General features: G+C 39.6%; 1 protein-coding gene across 1 annotated transcript in view; it reads right to left on the bottom strand.

Moving 5' to 3' along the window:
• Positions 1-19,363, bottom strand: part of LOC150087624 (sterol O-acyltransferase 1-like) — a 283,384-nt gene that overhangs the window by 214,021 nt on the left and 50,000 nt on the right. The window contains exon 2 of the mRNA XM_090369891.1: positions 8,541-8,671. Coding sequence (XP_090226017.1) covers positions 8,541-8,671 — 131 coding nt within the window. The remainder of the gene's footprint in view (positions 1-8,540; positions 8,672-19,363) is intronic.

Genomic DNA, 19,363 nt, shown 5'->3' on the forward strand with positions numbered 1-19,363 from the left:
AGCTTTTGATACTGTTGCACATGGAAGACTGCTGTACAAATTGGAGAGGTATGGCATTAAGGGTAAGTTACTACAATGGATAAAGGGATAGTTGATGGGAGACGACAGAGAGTAGTAATCAATGGACACTGCTCTTCATGGACAAATGTTATTAGTGGAGTTCCCCAGGGTTCGACGTTGGGGCCCATCATTGTTTTGTATATTTATCAATGATATTGATGAAGGTATATCAGGTTTAATGACCAACTTTGAAGATGATACAAAGGTCGGCAGGGTTGTTAACGACAGTAAAGACAGTATGCTACTCCAACTGGATCTAGATAAGTTGGAAAAATGGGCTGAGAAGTGGCAACTGAAGTTTAACATTGACAAATGCAAAGTACTGCATACGGGTAGCAGTAACCGAAGAGAAATATACCAACTGTGTAGTACTACACTCAGGGAATTGGAAAGTGAAAAAGACATGTGGGGTAATTGTGCAGTCAAATATGAAGTTTGCTGAGTAGTGCAGATGTGCTGCCAGGGCAGGTCATGGGATATTGTCAATGATATATAGGAATTTTGCTAACAGAGACAGGGGAGTGATTATCCTGTTATACAAGGCATCCTGTGTACAGGTCCGGACGCCTCATTTTAGGAAGGATGTAGAGTTATTAGGATGAATACAAAGAAGGGCAACAAGATTGGTGAGGGGAACAAAATGATGTTCGTATCAAGAAAGACTTGAGTTCTGCAAATTTAAGCACCTGGAGAGTAGGCACCTGTGAGGTGATCTGATTGATGTGTATAAGGCCTTGAATGGTTTGAGCAACCTGAATACTGATGGGATTCTTCCTCTTGCTCGGACTAGGAACCTGAGGGGGCACAGTTTCAAATTGAGGGAAGATAGTTGTAGAATTGATGTACGGAAATTTTCCTTTAGCCAGCAGGTAGTTGATTGGTGGGACAAGCTTCCATCTTTTGTTGTGGAAGCTAATAACCTAAACAAATTTAAGGCTGAGCTGTACAGGCATTTGGTGCGAATGGAGCAGTGAAATGGGAGGGTTTTTTTTGGATGATGCTGCTTAAGCTTGCTTTCTCGCATCATATGCCTCTACTAATGCTAATACTGATAAGCCTAATGACTCTGATGAGTACAATGAACAACTGTACAGACAAATACAGTGGAGCAATAAATCAGATTGTCTTATAATGGGGGATTTTTAATTTTCCAGATATTGCTGGAACTTGTGGATTGGTCACTTGTACACTAACAAGGCTTTTGTGGATTTATTGGATGAATGTTTCCTGAAGTAGCATGTTTAAGAGGCAGCCTGAGGGAGTAATTCTATTCATCTGATTATCAGTAGTGATTGTCTGCGAATTAAGAATCTGCAAATAACGGAACAACTAGGTGGCAGTGATCACATTGTATTGAGGATGGGATTTACTTAAAGATGTAACTGCCATCAATGTTAAAGGGAATGGTTTTACCATTCACAAAGTTTTTATATTCTATACAGTGGTTCCAACTGATGATGTTATCAATAGCAAATTCTAAATGGGAAGCATTCAAGGAATTAATCTGGACGCTACTAGACTTTTCATAACAACAAAAAAAAACTGTTCAAGGTTTAGGCTTAAATGGATGTCACATGAAGTAATGAGACTCATGGCAGAAAAGAAAAATGCTTGGTTTGGTTTGGTTTTTTTTTTAGGAGCATTAGCAACTAAGGCCATATTGCTCCGGGATATGCGGTGGTCATTCCCTGACCTTTCCGCATCCTCCATATTTGGTGGTGACGGGCTCGAACCCCGGTCTAATCAAGAAGCGTGTGCTACGCACTGCTGCTCCTTCCCACCTGGCTACGGAGGCGCCAAAAGAAAAATGCATGGGATGCACGTAAATTATCAGGTGATACAGAAGACTACGGTAGATATAAGCTAGTCAGTAATCAAGTCACAAAGGAGATTACTCAAGTGAAGGCATAGTATGAGAAATCTATGGCAAAGGATGCAAAAAAAAAAAACAACAAAGACTTGTTTACTTATGTAAACCCTAGAAGGAAGGGGATGAATCAGATTGGTCCATCTGATATTGATGGTTTGATTGTTGATGATCCTACTCATGTAGCTGACAAACTAAATCAGTATTTCACAGAGGGCGCTGACTGGATTTTAACAGAATTCGGCCCTGGAAAGATTGTGCAAGGCTCAAGGGGTAGAATTTTTTTCAGCCTGGACTGAACTTGTTAACAGGAGAGATTACTTCTACAGGGATGGGATACACTTAAATAGAAAGGGTGCAAGAATATTTGCTGATGCTATCGAGGCAGTGTTAAGTGGGTCGGAAAATTGCTAGCTTGGGGGGGAGACAAAGACTAATAGATTAACAGTAGCCACTGGCAGAGGTGAAAGAGATTCTTGCACTGCTTCTATTGGAATGAGCAGAAGCCTGAAAAACAAAATGCAGGATATTTCAGAGACTGCTGGAAGTCATTGCGGTACAAGTAAACACATGGGTTGTGTTAGGGTAGCTAAGAATAGAAACAGGTGCATGTATACTTGCGTGTACACCAATGCTAGGAGTTTAGTAAATAAATTTGATGAATTTGAGGTATTGCTCAAAACATCAAAGGCAGATATTGTTGGGATATCAGAGACGTGCTGTCACACAGATATAAGGAATGCAGATCTGGAATTTCGGGAGTACAACATCTACAGAAAGGATAGACAGAATAGGAAGGGAGGAGGGGTTATGCTATTAGTTAAAAAACACATAAAATTCAAGGAAGTGAAACCAGTCGACATCGATGGACAGGGCAGTGTCGAGTCAGTTTGGTGTGACATAAGCATAGGTAAATCAAAATTGAGAGTAGGAGTGTGCTATAGGCCTAATGACTCTGATGAGTATAATAAGATACTGTACAGGGAAATAGAATGGGCCAGTAAATCAGAGAGTCTTATAATGGAGGATTTTAATTTCCCAGATATTGACTAGAATTTGTGGGTTGGTCACTCACACACTAGCAAGGCTTTTGTGGATTTATTGTATGATTGTTTTCTACACCAGCATGTTCGGGAGGCAACTAGAGGGAGTAATACTCTTGATCTGATTATCAGTAGTGATTCTTCATGCATTAAGAATCTGCAGATAAAGGAACCACTAGGTGGCAGTGATCACAGTGTGCTGAAGTGGGATTTACTCAAGGAGGTAACTACCATCAGAGGTAAAGGGAAGGGTTTTTGCTTTCGTAAAGGCGACTATGATGGTCTGAGACAGTATTTAAATTTTATAGAGTGGGACCAACTGATGATGTTACCAACAGCAAATTCAAAATGGGAAGCATTCAAGGAACTAATCTTGGAAGCTACCAGGCTTAACATACCAACCAAGAAATATTGTTCAAGGTTCAGGCCTAGAAACCTATGTTTAGTCTCTAGAGCAAAGTTTCCGGTATCCCCCTTCCCCCATACTTCTCCTTCAACCCATGCACGGTACTAAGTACTATAGGTTTTGATACCTTTCGTGTTTGGGGTTTTCATAAAAAAAAAAAAAAAAAATGATTGTCAGATGAACTATTGAGACATATGGCAGAGAAGAAAAATGCATGGGATACATACAAATTAATGGGTGACATGGAAGTCTATGATAGATATAAGTTGGTCTGTAACCAAGTCACAAAGGAGTTTAGGCAGGCAAAGGCAGATTATGAGAAATCCTTGGCAAAGGATGCAAAAAAAAACAGAAAAGAGTTCTTTACCTATGTAAACTATAGAAGGAAAGGGATGAATCAGATTGGTCCACTGGATGTTGATGGTTCAACAGTTGAGGATCCTGCTCAGGTGGCTAACAATCTAAAGGAGTATTTTGCATCTACATTCACACTTGAGGAGTCATTCAGGAAGGGGAATGTCGTAGGTGAAGTAAACATTGGCAGTGAGCTAGATGATTTTCTAATAACTGAGAGGAAAGTGGAGGAGAAATTTTTGAGGATAAACATAAAAAAGGCACCCGGGGTGGATGGGATCTATCCAGTTATATTAAAGGAGGCAGCAAAGGAAGTAAGCAAACCCCTAGCCATAATTATGCGAGCTTCTTTGGACTCAGGGGAGGTACCCTTAAGTGGAGTTCCTCAGGGTCAGTGTTGGGTCCGTTGTTGTTTTCGGTGTTTATGAATGATATTGATGATGGGATATCAAGTTTAATGTCCAAGTTTGCAGATGATACAAAGGTTGGCAGGGTTGTTAAGGACACTACTGACGCTATGCTGCTGCAACAGGATCTGGAAAGGTTGAACAGATGGGCTGAGAGGTGGAAAATGAAGTTTAACATTGACAAATGTAAAGTACTACATATGGGAAACAGTAACCCCAGAGCAACGTATCAACTCTGCGGTACTACACTGACAGTGGTGGAGAATGAAAAGGACCTGGGGGTAATTGTGCAGGCAGATATGAAGTTCTCTGAGCAGTGCAGACGAGCTGCAAGAGTAGCTCATTGTCTTGTCAATGATATACAGAAATTTTTCTAGCAGGGATAAGGAGGTGATTATTCCCTTGTATAAGGCAATGGTTAGACCACATCTTGAGTACTGTATACAGGTCTGGAGGCCTCATTTCAAGAAGGATGTAGAGCTGCTGGAACGGGTACAGAGAAGGGCAACAAGATTAGTGAATGGAACAAAGGGTTGCTCTTACGAAGACAGGCTTAAATTTTGCAAATTACAGAGTCTGGAGACTAGGCACCGGCGAGGTGATCTGATAGAGGTGTATAAGGCTTTGAATGGTGTGAGCATGCTCAATGCCGATGGGATTCTTCATCTTGCTCAGAATAATCACCTCAGAGGGCATAAATTCAAATTGAGGAAGGACGGATGTCGGATAGATGTGCGGAAATTTGCCTTTGGCCAGCGGGTGGTTGGTTGGTGGAACCGACTTCCATCACTTGTTGTTGAAGTTGATAGCCTAAACAAATTTAAAGCTCAACTGGACAGGTATTTCGAACGAACGGAGGGGTGAAATGGGAGTGGTGTGTTTTTTTTTTTTTTTTTTTGGCTGATGCTGAATAAGCTTGCTTTCTTGCATCATATGCCTCTACTAATGCTAATGCTAATGCTAATGCTACCCGTAGACTGGAGATGTGCAAATGTAACCCCAATTCACAAAGGAGTATCAAAGGCTGACACAAGTAATTATAGACCTGTTAGTTTAACTTCGGTTCCAGGAAAATTAATGGAGGCACTGGTTAAAGAAGCACTGCAGGATCATCTAGACAAAAATTCAGTTATAGCTCAGACACAGCATGATTTTGTTAAGGGCAGGTCTTGTCTTACCAATTTGATTGGATACTATGATGTAGTCACAAAAGAACTGGATGCAGGGAATAACTTTGATATTATATATTTGGATCTTAGAAAGGCTTTTGATACTGTTGCGCATGGAAGACTGCTGCACAAATTGGAGCAGTGTAGCATTGGAGGCAAATTGCTGCTATGAATAAAGGGATGGTTGAGTGGCAGAAGACAGAGTGTGGTAATCAATGGACACTGCTCAACGTGGACTAATGTTATTAGTGGAGTTCCTCAGGGTTCAGTGTTGGGTCCACTGTTGTTTTCTGTATTTATAAATGATATTGATGATGGTATATCAAGCTTAATATCCAAGTTTGCAGACGATACAAAGGTTGGCAGTGTTGTTGTCAGGGTTGTTGTCAGGGTTGTTCAGCAGCATAGCATCAGTAGGACACTACTGATGCTATTCTGCTGCAATGGGATCTGGAAAGGTTGAACAGATGGGCTGAGAGGTGGCAAATGAAGTTTAACATTGACAAATGTAAAGTACTCCATACGGGAAACAGTAACTCCAGATCAACGTATCAACTCTGTGGTACTACGCTGACAGTGGTAGAGAATGAAAAGGACCTGGGGGTAATTGTGCAGGCAGATATGAAGTTCTCTGCGCAGAGACGAGCTGCAAGAGTAGCTCATGGTGTCTTGTCAATGATATACAGGAATTTTTCTAGCAGGGATAGGGATGTGATTATTCCCTTGTATAAGGCATTGGCCAGGCCCCACCTTGAGTAATGTATACAGGTCTGGAGGCCTCATTTCAAGAAGGATGTAGAGCTGCTGGAACGAGTACAGAGAAGGGCAACAAGATTAGTGAATGGAACAAAGGGTTGCTCTTACGAAGAAAGGCTTAAGTTTTGCAAATTACAAGTCTGGAGACTAGGCATCGGTGAGGTGATCTGATAGAGGTGTATAAGGCTTTGAATGGCTTGAGCATGCTCAATGCTGATGGGATTCTTCCTCTTGCTCAGAATAATCACCTGAGAGGGCATAAATTCAAATTGAGGAAAGACGGATGTCCGATAGATGTGCGGAAATTTGTCTTTAGCCAGCGGGTGGTTGGTTGCTGGAATAGACTTCCATCCCTTGTCGTGGAAGTTGATAGCCTAAATAAGTTTAAGGCTCAGCTGGACAGGTATTTCGAATGAACAGAGGGGTGAAGTGTGTATTTTTTATTTATTTATTTTTTTTTTTTTTGGCTGATGCTGCATAAGCTTGCTTTCTTGCATCAAATGCCTCTACTAATGCTAATGCTAATACTCTCTTTAAAAATTACAGCTGTGAGTTACAGGCTCCGAAAAAGCGATAAGTGTTTGTCTTTTTATTTACATAATTGTTATTTTATATTGTACTTAATACGTAGTCTTATAGTTACGCTGGTTGTATTTATTTTAATTTAGATAAAGAGTTTTTGGGGATTACTACTTAATATACGTCAAACTGTTATTTCATTCGAATCTTGCAGCCATTGTTTTTGTATATAATGGTAGGGAATTCAAATTTTTAATTGAGGTAACTAGGTAGCTCTAACGTATAATTATATAGCGTAATTCGCTTCACTGTTTCTATTAGATAGCGTAGTATTGACATTTAATTAATTTAATTTATTGATCTTATTAATTTAAAGTATCATGCCCCAAACTAGAGCAGCAAAGCAACGGGCACCAAGTGGCAGGGGTGCTGTGACTCGGGGGAGAACTTGGGGGGGGGGCGAATCTCCAATGCATCACAGCCTAAAAAAATGTGCAACTTGTGAAATGTCTGCCAAACTCTCTGGAACGGAACATAATATTGCCATGGGGGATGTCTTTGTGTGTGTGTGTGTGTGTGTGTGTGTGTGTGTGTGTGTGTGTGTGTGTGTGTGTGTGTGTGTGTGTGTGTGTGTGTGTGTGTGTGTGTGTGTGTGTGCGATGTGAGGAGTGTAAGGAAATCAGGCGACAACTCAGTGTTGTTATCGATAGTATCAGCAAATATTCTTGCATCCTTTCTATTTAAGTGTATCCCATCCCTGTAGATGTAGTCTCTCCTAATAACAAGCACTGACCAGGCTGAGAAAAATTCTACCCCCTGAGCCTTACACAATCTCTCCTGAGTCGAATTGTTCGAGAAGGCTCTCATCATATGCTTCCTCCTATCGTGTCTGGATAGAATTGCAGACACTTTCAAATTCAACCCTAACTCATGGCTTTTTTTCAACATTGACCTGTACTTGTTAAATAATTCCACTGGTCTCCTATTCTTAATATCATTAGTGCCAACGTGTAGAACAATATCACCCTTCGTGCCCTTAAAAGGTGATATCTGCTCTACAATGTCATCAACCTTTGCCCCTAACAGACATACCCTGGTCCCGTGCCACCTATCCTTTTTGCACAATATGTTCCTGATTCCCTGCCAATAGCGTCACAGACAACAACTAGTTCCTTTGGGACCAGCGCATTCTGCCTTGGGTGTTGAATCCATTACACCCATTCAACAATGGGTGTTGCACCAATTGTTGTTTTCTATATTTATCAATTATATTGATGAAGGTATATCAGGCTTAATATCCAAGTTTTCAGATCATACAAAAGTTGGCAGGCACCTAACCAGTGGTACGTCATACCTTCATGGGGCCGAAGTCAAAATGGAATCTGTGGGCCCCATCTATACCTTCATGGGGCACAAGTCAAAATGGAATTCGGGGGCCCATCTATACCTTCTTAGGGCCCAAATCAAAATGGAATATGGGGGCCCCATCTAAATTAATAACTAATAAAAAACATTTTCATTGTATTGTTGTAATCAAACAAACAAATTATATGACAGAAGAACTAAATATAAAATTTCAAAATCAGTAAAACCATTGTTGGAAAAATGTACTTGCCAAATTAATCTTCAAGTAAAGTTCATTGACCTTGATAGGTAGAAAGTTTAGTTTACAATAAAAATCACTTAAAAATATTAATAAAAAACAGCCATGAGTTTTTGAAACAGTGATTTTGGGGCCCTAGGCAAATGTCTTTTTTGCTTATAGGATAATGTGCCGCTGTTCCTAACTCCATGTTAATTTGAATAATGTATAATTAAATTTAATGTTTATGCAGAATTAGGGAGTTAAGAATGATAATTTAACTGTGGAAACAAAATTGCTTCTGATGCCAAAATAAAAATTACTAAATTGACTTTATCAATTTGAAAATGAAACAGAAAGTTTTCAAAAACATTTACCTTTTATTTTCTCTGGGTTTTTCTTCCATTTTTCCATTCTGTCGACAATGGGATTGAAGATTACTGTACTTTGCATCAACTTCATTAAATATATTTTTATCCACATCTTTAGAATTTTTTCTCTGCAAATGCTAAAAAATAATATGAAATTCATTTAAATTATAATTCTTTACAGTTGTAAACATTTCAAGAAACCCAGAGGAATGTGACTTTTGCTCAAACTTTGAGTGAATAAAAAATTCCTTGCATTAATCATGAATTCTCAGATACAAAAATATTACATGGTAAAGTCAGTTTTCATGAAAACTATACATGAAAAACATGACACTATTATTAGCCATATAGTGCAAGGAAGCCTCAGGCTTTTTTTGGCTGCACCAGCCAAAAAAAAAAATTTTCTAAATTACCCTGAGAGTGAGAGAGAGAGAGAGAGAGAGAAAGAGAGAGAGAGAGAGAGAGAGAGAGAGAGAAGTAGAAGGGAATCACCAAGAAAAATAAGAATGATGATATCCAGCTCAGGACCCTGGGAGTGCCAAGCCCATACTCACCAGATGTTATGTACACGTACATTAAATGAATGATATTATTATTAGCAATACAGTGCAAGGAAGCCTGAGGCTTATGCTGCACCAGCCATAAAAAAAAAAATTCTGAATTAACCTGAGTGAAAGAGAGAGAGAAAACAAGAGTCAGAAGTAAAAGGGAATCACCCAGAATAAGAAGAATGATGATATCCAGCTTAGGGCCCTGGGTGTGCCAAGTGCATACTCACCAGATGTGAGCCCCTGGCAGTAACCAACTAAATGGGAATAAAGCCAATCATACTAAATTTTAAGAAGGTAATAAACTCCATCCATATATAAAATAAATAGAAAGAAAGAAAGAGGTTATCTCATTTCAGATATAATGTTTGATAGTCTATTTACATTACAATTTACTTGAACTTTGTTTAGCTCTTTAAAATTTGGTATCATTGATCTTAAAACTTTTTCAAGCTTTATTTTCTATTTCATCAGCAATTGCAAGAATATACGTTTACATGTCTTGAATGGTTTGACCATGCTCAATGCTGATGGGATTCTGCCCAAATTGAGGAAAGACAGATATAGGATAGATATGCAAAAATTTGCCTTTAGCCAACGGGTTGGTGGAACAGACTTCCATCCCTTGTTATGGAAGTTGATAGGCTAAATAAATTTAAGGTTCAGCTGGACAGGTATTTCGAATGAACGGAGGGGTGAAGTGGCAGTGGGGTTTTTTTTTTTTTTTTTTTTTTTGGCTGATGCTGCATAAGCTTGCTTTCTTGCATCATATGCCTCTACTAATGCTAATGTCTATGATAAATTTGCAAATAAAAGAAAAGCTTTGGTGCTTAACAATATAATAAGCTCATCCGATAATCATGTCAGGTATGTTTTAGATGTCACATGTCATTTAATTGCATGAGCTTCAGGTCATCAAATTATTACCCATACTATTTTTCTGGACAAAGCAACCTTTGGCCAAAGCAATTGTTGAGGCCATGTAGAATAAAGGATCTACAGTGCAACTGGGTCCCTTATAGACAGCTCAGAGAGAGCCATTTCAATCAAATCTGCCCTGGAGAGACTGTGCAACACTCATGGGGTAAAACTTTTCTCAGTGTGGTCTGTGCTTGTTAGGTGGGTTGGAAAACTGATAGCTTGGGAGGCCTACACAGAATAATAGATAAACTAGAGCTGTAGGAAGAAAATAGGTGAGATGGAAAACTGATAGCTTGGGGCTACACACAATAATAATTTAACTAGAGCTGCAGGCAGAGGTTAGGTGAGTTGGAAAACTGATAACTTGGGTGGGACCAAGCTATTAGTTTGTGCATAATCTGAAAAAGAGGAAGAATCCCATTAGCACTGAGCTTGCTCAATTCATTCAAAGCCTTAAACACCTCAGTCAGATCACCTTGCAGGTGCCTGGTGTCCAGATGCTACAATTTGCAGAACTGAAGCATTTCTTGGTAAGAGCACTCAGTTCTTCCCCTCATCAATCTCGTGGCCTTTCTCTGTACTTGTTCTAGCAGCACTACATCTTTCTTAAAACAAAGCCTCCAGATGTAATAAGCCATATAATGAGGCCTTCATATCAGTAATAATGCAGAAAACAACAATCAGATCAGCACCAAATTGGTGGAACTTCGCTAATAACATTAATAGACCAAGAGCAGTGTCCATTAATAACCCACTCTCTGTCTTCTCCTACTCAACCATCCCTTTATACAGAACAGTAACTTACCCTTAATGCCACCTGCTCTAGTTTGTACAGCAGCCTTTTATGTGCAACAGTATCAAAAACTTCCTGAAATCCAAGTATATGATATCTCTGATGCAGTCACAAAAGAACTGGATGCAGGGAATAACTTTGATATTATATACTTGGATCTTAGAAAGGCTTTTGATACTGTTGCACATGGAAGACTGCTGCACAAATTGGAGCAGTGTGGCATTGGAGGCAAATTGTTGCTATGGATAAAGGGGTGGTTGAGGGGGAGAAGACAGAGAGTGGTAATCAATGGACACTGCTCATCGTGGACTAATGTTATTAGTGGAGTCCCTCAGGGTTCAGTATTGGGTCCTTTATTGTTTTCTGTATTTATAAATGATATTGATGATGGTATATCAAGCTTAATGTCCAAGTTTGCAGACGATACAAAGGTTGGCAGGGTTGTTCAGCAGCATAGCATCAGTAGGACACTACTGATGCTATGCTGCTGCAACAGGATCTGGAAAGGTTGAGCAGATGGGCTTCGAGGTGGCAAATGAAGTTTAACATTGACAAATGTAAAGTACTACATATGGGAAACAGTAACCCCAGATCAACGTATCAACTCTGTGGTACTACGCTGACAGTGGTAGAGAATGAAAAGGACCTGGGGGTAATTGTGCAGGCAGATATGAAGTTCTCTGCACAGAGACGAGCTGCAAGAGTAGCTCTTGGTGTATTGTCAATGATATATAGGAATTTTTCTAGCAGGGATAAGGAGGTGATTATTCCCTTGTATAAGGCAATGGTCAGGCCACACCTAGAGTACTGTATACAGGCCTGGAGGCCTCATTTCAAGAAGGATGTAGAGCTGCTGGAACGAGTACAGAGAAGGGCAACAAGATTAGTGAATGGAACAAAGGGGTGCTCTTACGAAGAAAGGCTTAGGTTTTGCAAATTACAGTGTCTGGAGACTAGGCACGAACGAGGTGATCTGATAGAGGTGTACAAAGCCTTGAATGGTTTGAGCATGCTTAATGCTGACGGGATTCTTCCTCTTGCTCAGAATAATCACCTGAGAGGGCATAAATTCAAATTGAGGAAAGACAGATGTAGGACAGATGTGCAGAAATTTGCCTTTAGCCAGCGGGTGGTTGGTAGGTGGAACAGACTTCCATCCCTTGTCGTGGAAGTTGATAGCCTAAATAAGTTTAAGGCTCAGCTGGACAGGTATTTCGAACGAACAGAGGGGTGAAGTGGAAGTGGTTATTTTTTATTTATTTATTTTACTTTAATTTTTTTGGCTGATGCTGCATAAGCTTGCTTTCTTGCATCAAATGCCTCTACTAATGCTAATGCTAAGTTAAATTTTGCATCCGGTTCCTTTGTTACTGCATCATCAGTGGCGGATTACGCATTAAGGCAATTAGGCACGTGCCTAGGGCCCCCCCAAGCCAAAACATTTTCCTATAGTGATCTAAAATAGATTAATGTTTTCAGTAAACATCATAAAAATCTTGATTAATTTAAGCGAAAATTTAAGCAAAAAATTCAAAAGTACAAAATTTCATTTATTTGCCACCTAACTTTTATTTTTTTTTTATTCTTTTTTTTATTATTTTTGGGGGGCCCCAAATATAATTTGCCTAGGGGCCCCAACTATCCTTAATCTGCCACTGTGCATCATAGTGTACAATCAGATTTGTCAGCCAAGATCACCCCTTAACAAATCCATGCTGTGACTGCAAAAGACCTGAGTTCAAATCCTGTCAATGACACAAGGAATTTTTATTTGCGTTTTTCACAATGTGGCGTAGTCAGTCATTCTCAGGAAATAGTTGCATGGTTTTTCTCTCAGAAACTTGGATTTTTTTCAGAAAATAGAAAATTGACCACAGAACACATGCATTTGAGAGACATATAAGCACAGCATAAATTTCTCTAGATCACTGACGTGCCTAAAAACTATATAACAACCAACCTGAAAGGTTATGTCTTCTCAATGGCATCAGTAACAATCCTTGCACCTTCTCTTTAAAGGAATAGTGTCTTTAATGAATAAATTCCATCTGCCAACTTGCCTAAGAAAAATTTTACCTATAAGCTTGCAGTGTCCAAGAATTAATCTGCATGACTTCCATCATGAAATTTCTCCTGTCATGTTGGACAGCATTAGAGGCACAAGAAAATTTTGACCTATCTCGGTAATATTGTGTAAGCCTGTATGAAATGAAAAACCCTAGTTTCCAGCCCTCACGTGTAGCACAGTTGGTAGGACTGCTGTCCTCCCCACACCAATTGGAACCTCAATTTGAATCCCATAAATTATGCAAGGAATTTTTTTAGCTTTTATGACAAGCCTGAGTTAGTTGGTCTCATGTGTGGGTTCATGCTGTTTACTCCAGGAAACTTGGGGTTTTCGGCCAGCAAACCGACCACATAACACATGCAATATACATATCTACAGCACAAATGGCTTAAGTTACTGTAAGTTACTTAAGTACAAGACTCTTAACAATTGATCTCAGCAATAATGAGTGATTGGAAGGTCTAGCTCCACCAACTACTTCACAGTGATTGGCTGCTTATCACCACAATTTTGCATTAGAGTGAATGCTGCACTGATTTCCAGAACATGAGTACACGAGTCACCATGTTGCAGGCGTGGTCGAAGAATGGAGTGATTGTCCAGTCGAATTCTGTGATTGGCAGATTACCGAGAATGTGCAATTGATCTCATTTTGCATTTCTGATTGTTTGATTGGATGCCAATTTGCTTCTGATTTTTCTGATTTTAGTGGCAATGCGTATCATTTGCTTTGTTTAGTCATTACTGTCATGCTATGCTCGGTTGTTGTGCTCTGCTGCTGTCACTTATTATATATCGGGGTTTTTTTATTTGTTATTCTGTGTTTTCTTTATTCCGTGTTCAATCCCAATGGAGTGAGTGACTGAAAGAATGTTGTATGGTTTGGAAAAGGATGGATGTAACACTGCAATTGAATGGTGTATAATGATAACTTCGGAATATAAGTGTTTTCAGTGTGGATGTTTGATTAAATTGGCTACACGAAAGGAGATTACGGATAGTTTTCAATGTGTCTGTAGAAAGAAAGGGATCAATCGAGAAATGTACGAGAAATGAAATTTTTTTTTTTTTTGCAGTAATTGTATGAATTTTAGTACGGTATCAGATTCTCTTGATAGTGGCGGTGGTATGGGGGCAGCAGCATGATCAAAATCAATGGTTGGGGGGGGGGGGGAGGCAGCCCCAAGAAAAAAAGAAGTATTTCTTTGACCTGCATGGGAAATTCTCATTGTTAATTCACATGAAATCATCTAGTAATGTAAGGGTGAGAAGAATCAGTGGTTGTATGTGGCGTTAATTTTGGTTAGTTGTTTAAAAAAAATTGCCATTTTTGCTGTTTCGTTTTTTTAATTTCAGCTGACATTAACATTAGCAGAGGCATGTGATGCAAGAAAGCAAGCTTATATAGCATCAGCCAAAAAAAAAAAAAAAAAAAAACTTTCCCATTTCACCCATCCATTTGCTCCAAAAGTTTCTCCACTTCTTCCTTGAATTTATTTAAGCTATCAACTTCCACAACAAATAGTAGTAGTAGTAGTGGCATGTGATGCAAGAAAGCAAGTGTATGAGCTTATGCAGCATCAGCCAAAAAAAAAAAAAAAAAAAAAAAAATCACACCATTCCCTCCAAATGCCTGTCCAGTTCCTCCTTAAATTTATTCAACCTATCAACTTCCACAACGACAGATGGAAGTTTGTTCCAGCAATTAACCACCCGCTGGCTAAAGGCAAATTTCCACACATCTATTCTACATCTGTCCTTTCTTAATTTGAATTTATGCCCCCTTAGGTTCGTAATCTGAACAAGTGGAAGGATCCCATCAGAATTCAGCGTGCTCAACCCATTCAAGGCCTTATACACCTCAATCAGATCACCGTGCAGGTGCCTAGTCTCCAGCCACTGCAATTTGCAGAACTTAAGCCTCTCTTGATAAGAGGATCCCTTCATTCCCCTCACCAATCTTGTTGCCCTTCTCTGTACATGCTCAAGTAAATCTACATCCTTCCTAAAATGAGGCCTCCAGACCTGTATGCAGTACTAAAGGCGTGGCCTTATACAGAGGGATAATCACCGCCTTTTCCCTGCTAGCAAAATTCCTATATATCATTGACAAAACCCCATGACCTGCCCTGGCAGCCTGTCTGCATTGCTCAGAAAACTTCATATCTGACTGCACAATTACTCCCAGGTCTTTTTCATTTTCTACCATCTTGAGTGTAGTACCACACAGTTGGTATGTTTCTCTGGGGTTACTTCTACCTATATGCAGTACTTTGCATTTGTCAAGGTTAAACTTCAGTTGCCACTTCTTAGCCCATCTGCCCAAATTATCTAGATCCTGTTGCAGTAGCAGACTGCCATGACTGTCATTAACAACCCTGCCAACCTTTGTATCATCTGCAAACTTCGACATTAAGCCTGATATACCTTCATCGATATCATTGATAAATATACAAAACAACAGTGGACCTAACACCGAACCCTGTGGGACTCCACTAATAACATTAGTCCAAGAAGAGCAGCACCCATTGATTACCACCCTCTGTCTTCTCCCACTTAACCATCCTTTTATCCATTGTAGCAACTTACCCTTAATACTATTCTGCTCCAATTTGTACAATAGTCTTTCATGCGCAACAGTGTCAAATGCTTTCATGAAATCCAAATATATGATATCAAAATTATTTTTTGCATCCAGTTCCTTTGTAACCATATCATAATATCATATCAAATTTGTCAGACAAGACTTTCCCTTAACAAACCCATGCTGTGTCTGAATTATTGCTGCAGTCTTGTCTAGATGATCCTGCAATGCATCTTTAACCAGCGACTCCATTAATTTACCCGGAAGAAGTTAAACTAACTGATCTGTAATTACTCGTGTCACCCTTCGATCCCCCTTTGTGAATTGGGGATACATTTGCACATCTCCAGTCCGTGGGAAACGACCCTGAGTCCAAGGATGCTCTCATAATTATGGCTAAGGGTTTGCTTAGTTGCTTTGCCGTCTCCTTTAATATAACTGGATAGATCCCATCCACCCCAGGTGCTTTTCTTATATTTAACTTCAACAATTTCTCCTCCACTTTGCTCTCTGTTATTACAAAATCATTAAGTATCCTGCTACAATTTGATAACCTTCTGCCATTTTCAAACCTTAATAATTCCTCACGTGTGAATGGAGATACAAAATACTCATTCAGTTTGTTTGCTATATTAGCAGGATCATCAACAGTCGAACCATCAATGTCAAATGGACCAATCAGATTCATCCCCTTCCTTTTAGAGTTTTTATAAGTAAAGAAATCCTTGCTGTTTTTCTTAGCATCTTTTGCCAAGGATTTCTTGTACTCTGCCTTCGCCTGCCTAACCTCCTTTGTGACCTGATTACAGACTAGCTTATATCTGCCATAAGCTTCTGAGTCGCTTGATAATTTATATGCATCCCATGCATTTTTCTTCTCTGTTACAAGTCTCATTAGTTCATTTGACAACCATTTCGGCCTAAACCTTGAACAATTTCTTAATAGGTATGAAATTTTTAGTAGCTTCCACAATTAATTCCTTGAATGCTTCTGTGCTTTAGAATTTACTGTTGGTAACATCGTCAGTTGATCCCATTGTACAGAATTTAAAAACTGTCGGAGACCACTGTACTCGCCTTTACGGAAGCAAAAGCCCTTTCCTTTACCCCTGATGGTAATTAAATCTTTAAGTAAATCCCACGTCAGTACACTGTGATCACTGCCACCTAGTGGTTCTTTTATCTGCAAATTCCTAATACATGAATGATCACTGCTGATAACCAGATCAAGAGTATTACTTTCTCTGGTTGCCTCTCAAACATGCTGCTGCAGAAAACAATCATCCAATAAATTCACAAAAGTCTGACTAGTGTGTGAGTGCCCAACCCACAAGTTCCAGTCAATATCTGGGAAGTTAAAATCCCCCATTATAAGACATTCCGATTTACTAGTCCACTCTATTTCTCTGTACAGTTTCTTATTATACTCATCAGAGTCATTAGGCCTATAGCACACTCCTACTCTCAATTTTGATCTCCCAATGCTTACGTCACACCAAACTGACTCGACACTGCACTGTCCAGCGATGTCGACTGGCTTCACTTCCTTGGATTTTATGTATTTCTTAACTAATAGCATAACCCCTCCTCCCTTCCTATCCTGTCTATCCTTTCTGTACACATTGTACTCCCCAAATTCTAGTTCAGCATTCCTTATACCTGTGCGACACCACGTCTCTGATATCCCAGCAATATCCGCCTTTGATGTCTTGACCAACACTTCAAATTCATCAAATTTATTTACTATACTTCTAGCATTGGTATAATGCAAGTATACATGCACCTATTCTTATTCTTAGTTACTCTAACACATCCCATATACCCACCTGTTTCACGATGACTGCCATCCGTCCCTGAAACCCCCAACACCTCTCGCTCCAGTTCGCTACTTATTCTAATAGGTAATGGATGGAAATTGGATGGTATAAATGGAAATTGGTTCAAACAATCAACTACCTGCTGGCTTAAGGCAAATTTCTGCACACTATTCGACAACTTTCTTTCCTCATTTCAGTATATTCCCCCTCGGGTTCTTAATGTGAGCAAGCGGAAGTATCCCATCAGCATTGACCCTGCTCAAACCATTCAAGGACTTATTCACCTCAATCAGATCACCTCACATGTGCCTAGTCTCCAGATGCTGCAGTTTGCAGAACTTAAGCCTTTCTTGGTAGGAGCACCCCTTTGTCCCCTCACCAATCTTGTCCTTCTTCGTTCTCATTCTAGCAACTCTGTCCTTCTCAAAATGAGATCTACAGACCTGTACGCAGTACTCAAGGTGGCCTGACCACTTCCTTATATAAGGGGATAATCACTTCCTTATCCCTGCTAGTAAAATTTCTGTATATCATTGACAGGACCCCATGACCTTCTATGGAATTCTGTCTGCACTACTCAGAAAACTTCATATCTGACTGCACATTATCCCCCAGGTCTTTTTCATTCTCCATTTCCCTGCATGTAGTACCATGCAGTTGGTTCATTTAACCTTGCCAACCATTCTAGCATCTGCAAACTGGGATATTAAGGCTGATATACCTTCATCAATATCATTGATAAATATACAAAACACCAATGGGCACAGCCCTGAACCATGGGCGACTCCATTAATAACATTAGTCCATGACGAGAAATCTCCATTGATTATCAAAGTTCTGAGGACGAGGTTGCCGGTGCGGACGTGCCTTTCTGCTGCTCTTTGAACAGAGAAGTTTTTTCTGATTTATTTTCTGCTTTATTAGTTTAAATTGACATATTAACTTATTTTCTAGAGTAGCTTTATATTCCTATTAGGGTACTTAAGTTTCAAGTAACTTAGATAGAGATTTTGTAGGTATTACTTAGTATCGGAAAGGGTATCAAATACACGTGTTTACCGTTCATAAATATCCGCCATTGTTACGGGAAAATTAATCAGTAAAATCTATTAATCTTGTCGAACTTCATTGGCAATTAAATTGTACTTTTAACTATACATATAACCACTTAGGTTACGTAACATAAATAATTAGTAAAAACAAATAATTAATACATAACTTGATACGAAAGTTATATAAAGGGATTTCGTAGATAACACTCGTTACTGAAACATAAATATTTCGTAGATAACACTCGTTACTGAAACGTAAATATTTCGTAGATAACACTCGTTACTGAAACGTAAATATTTCGTAGATAATACTCATTACTGAAACATAAATATAGCGTTATAACTGTGCTTGGATACAAGTTTAGGATTTAATTTTGTACAGAAATTGAAATTTTATTGAAAGTAAATCTAAATCATGACTCAAACCAGAGCAGCAAAGCAAAGGGCTCAAGCTAATGGGAATGCTGTGGCCGAGGGGAGAACTGAGGGGGGCAGTTGTCCTCTGAATCACAGCCTTTTAAGATGCACTATTTGCTTGATGTTTGCGGAGCAGTCAAGTATGGGACATGATACTGCCATGGGGGATGTCTTTCTATGTGTGCGATGCAAGGAGTGTAAGGAGATAAGGCGACAACTCAGCGTTGTTATGGGCCTATATGAGAGCTTGAAGGACAGGGTGGATGCCCTCGAAGGATTACAAGTGAGGGGCCCATCAAGCTCTCAGCTGCCCACACCAATGCCAGAGCTTGCACTTGGTCATCGCGCAACACAGCGGCAACCCCCAAGGCAGAATGCGCTGGTCCCAAAGGAACTAGTAGTTGTTGGTGACTCTATTGTCAGGGAAACGGGAAACATGCTTTGTAAAAAGGATAGGTGGAACAGGACCAGGGTATGTCTGCCAGGGGCAAAGGTTGATGACGTTGTAGAGCGGATATCATCTTTTAAGGGCACAAAAGGTGATATAGTTGTACACGTTGGCACCAATGATATTAAGAGTAGGAGACCGGCGGAATTACTTGACAAGTACAGGTCACTGATGAAAAAAA

This window comes from Mastigoproctus giganteus, chromosome 3 (assembly GCF_048544385.1).
Source record: "Mastigoproctus giganteus isolate SK-2022 chromosome 3, ASM4854438v1, whole genome shotgun sequence".
Taxonomy (NCBI): Eukaryota; Metazoa; Arthropoda; class Arachnida; order Uropygi; family Thelyphonidae; genus Mastigoproctus; species Mastigoproctus giganteus.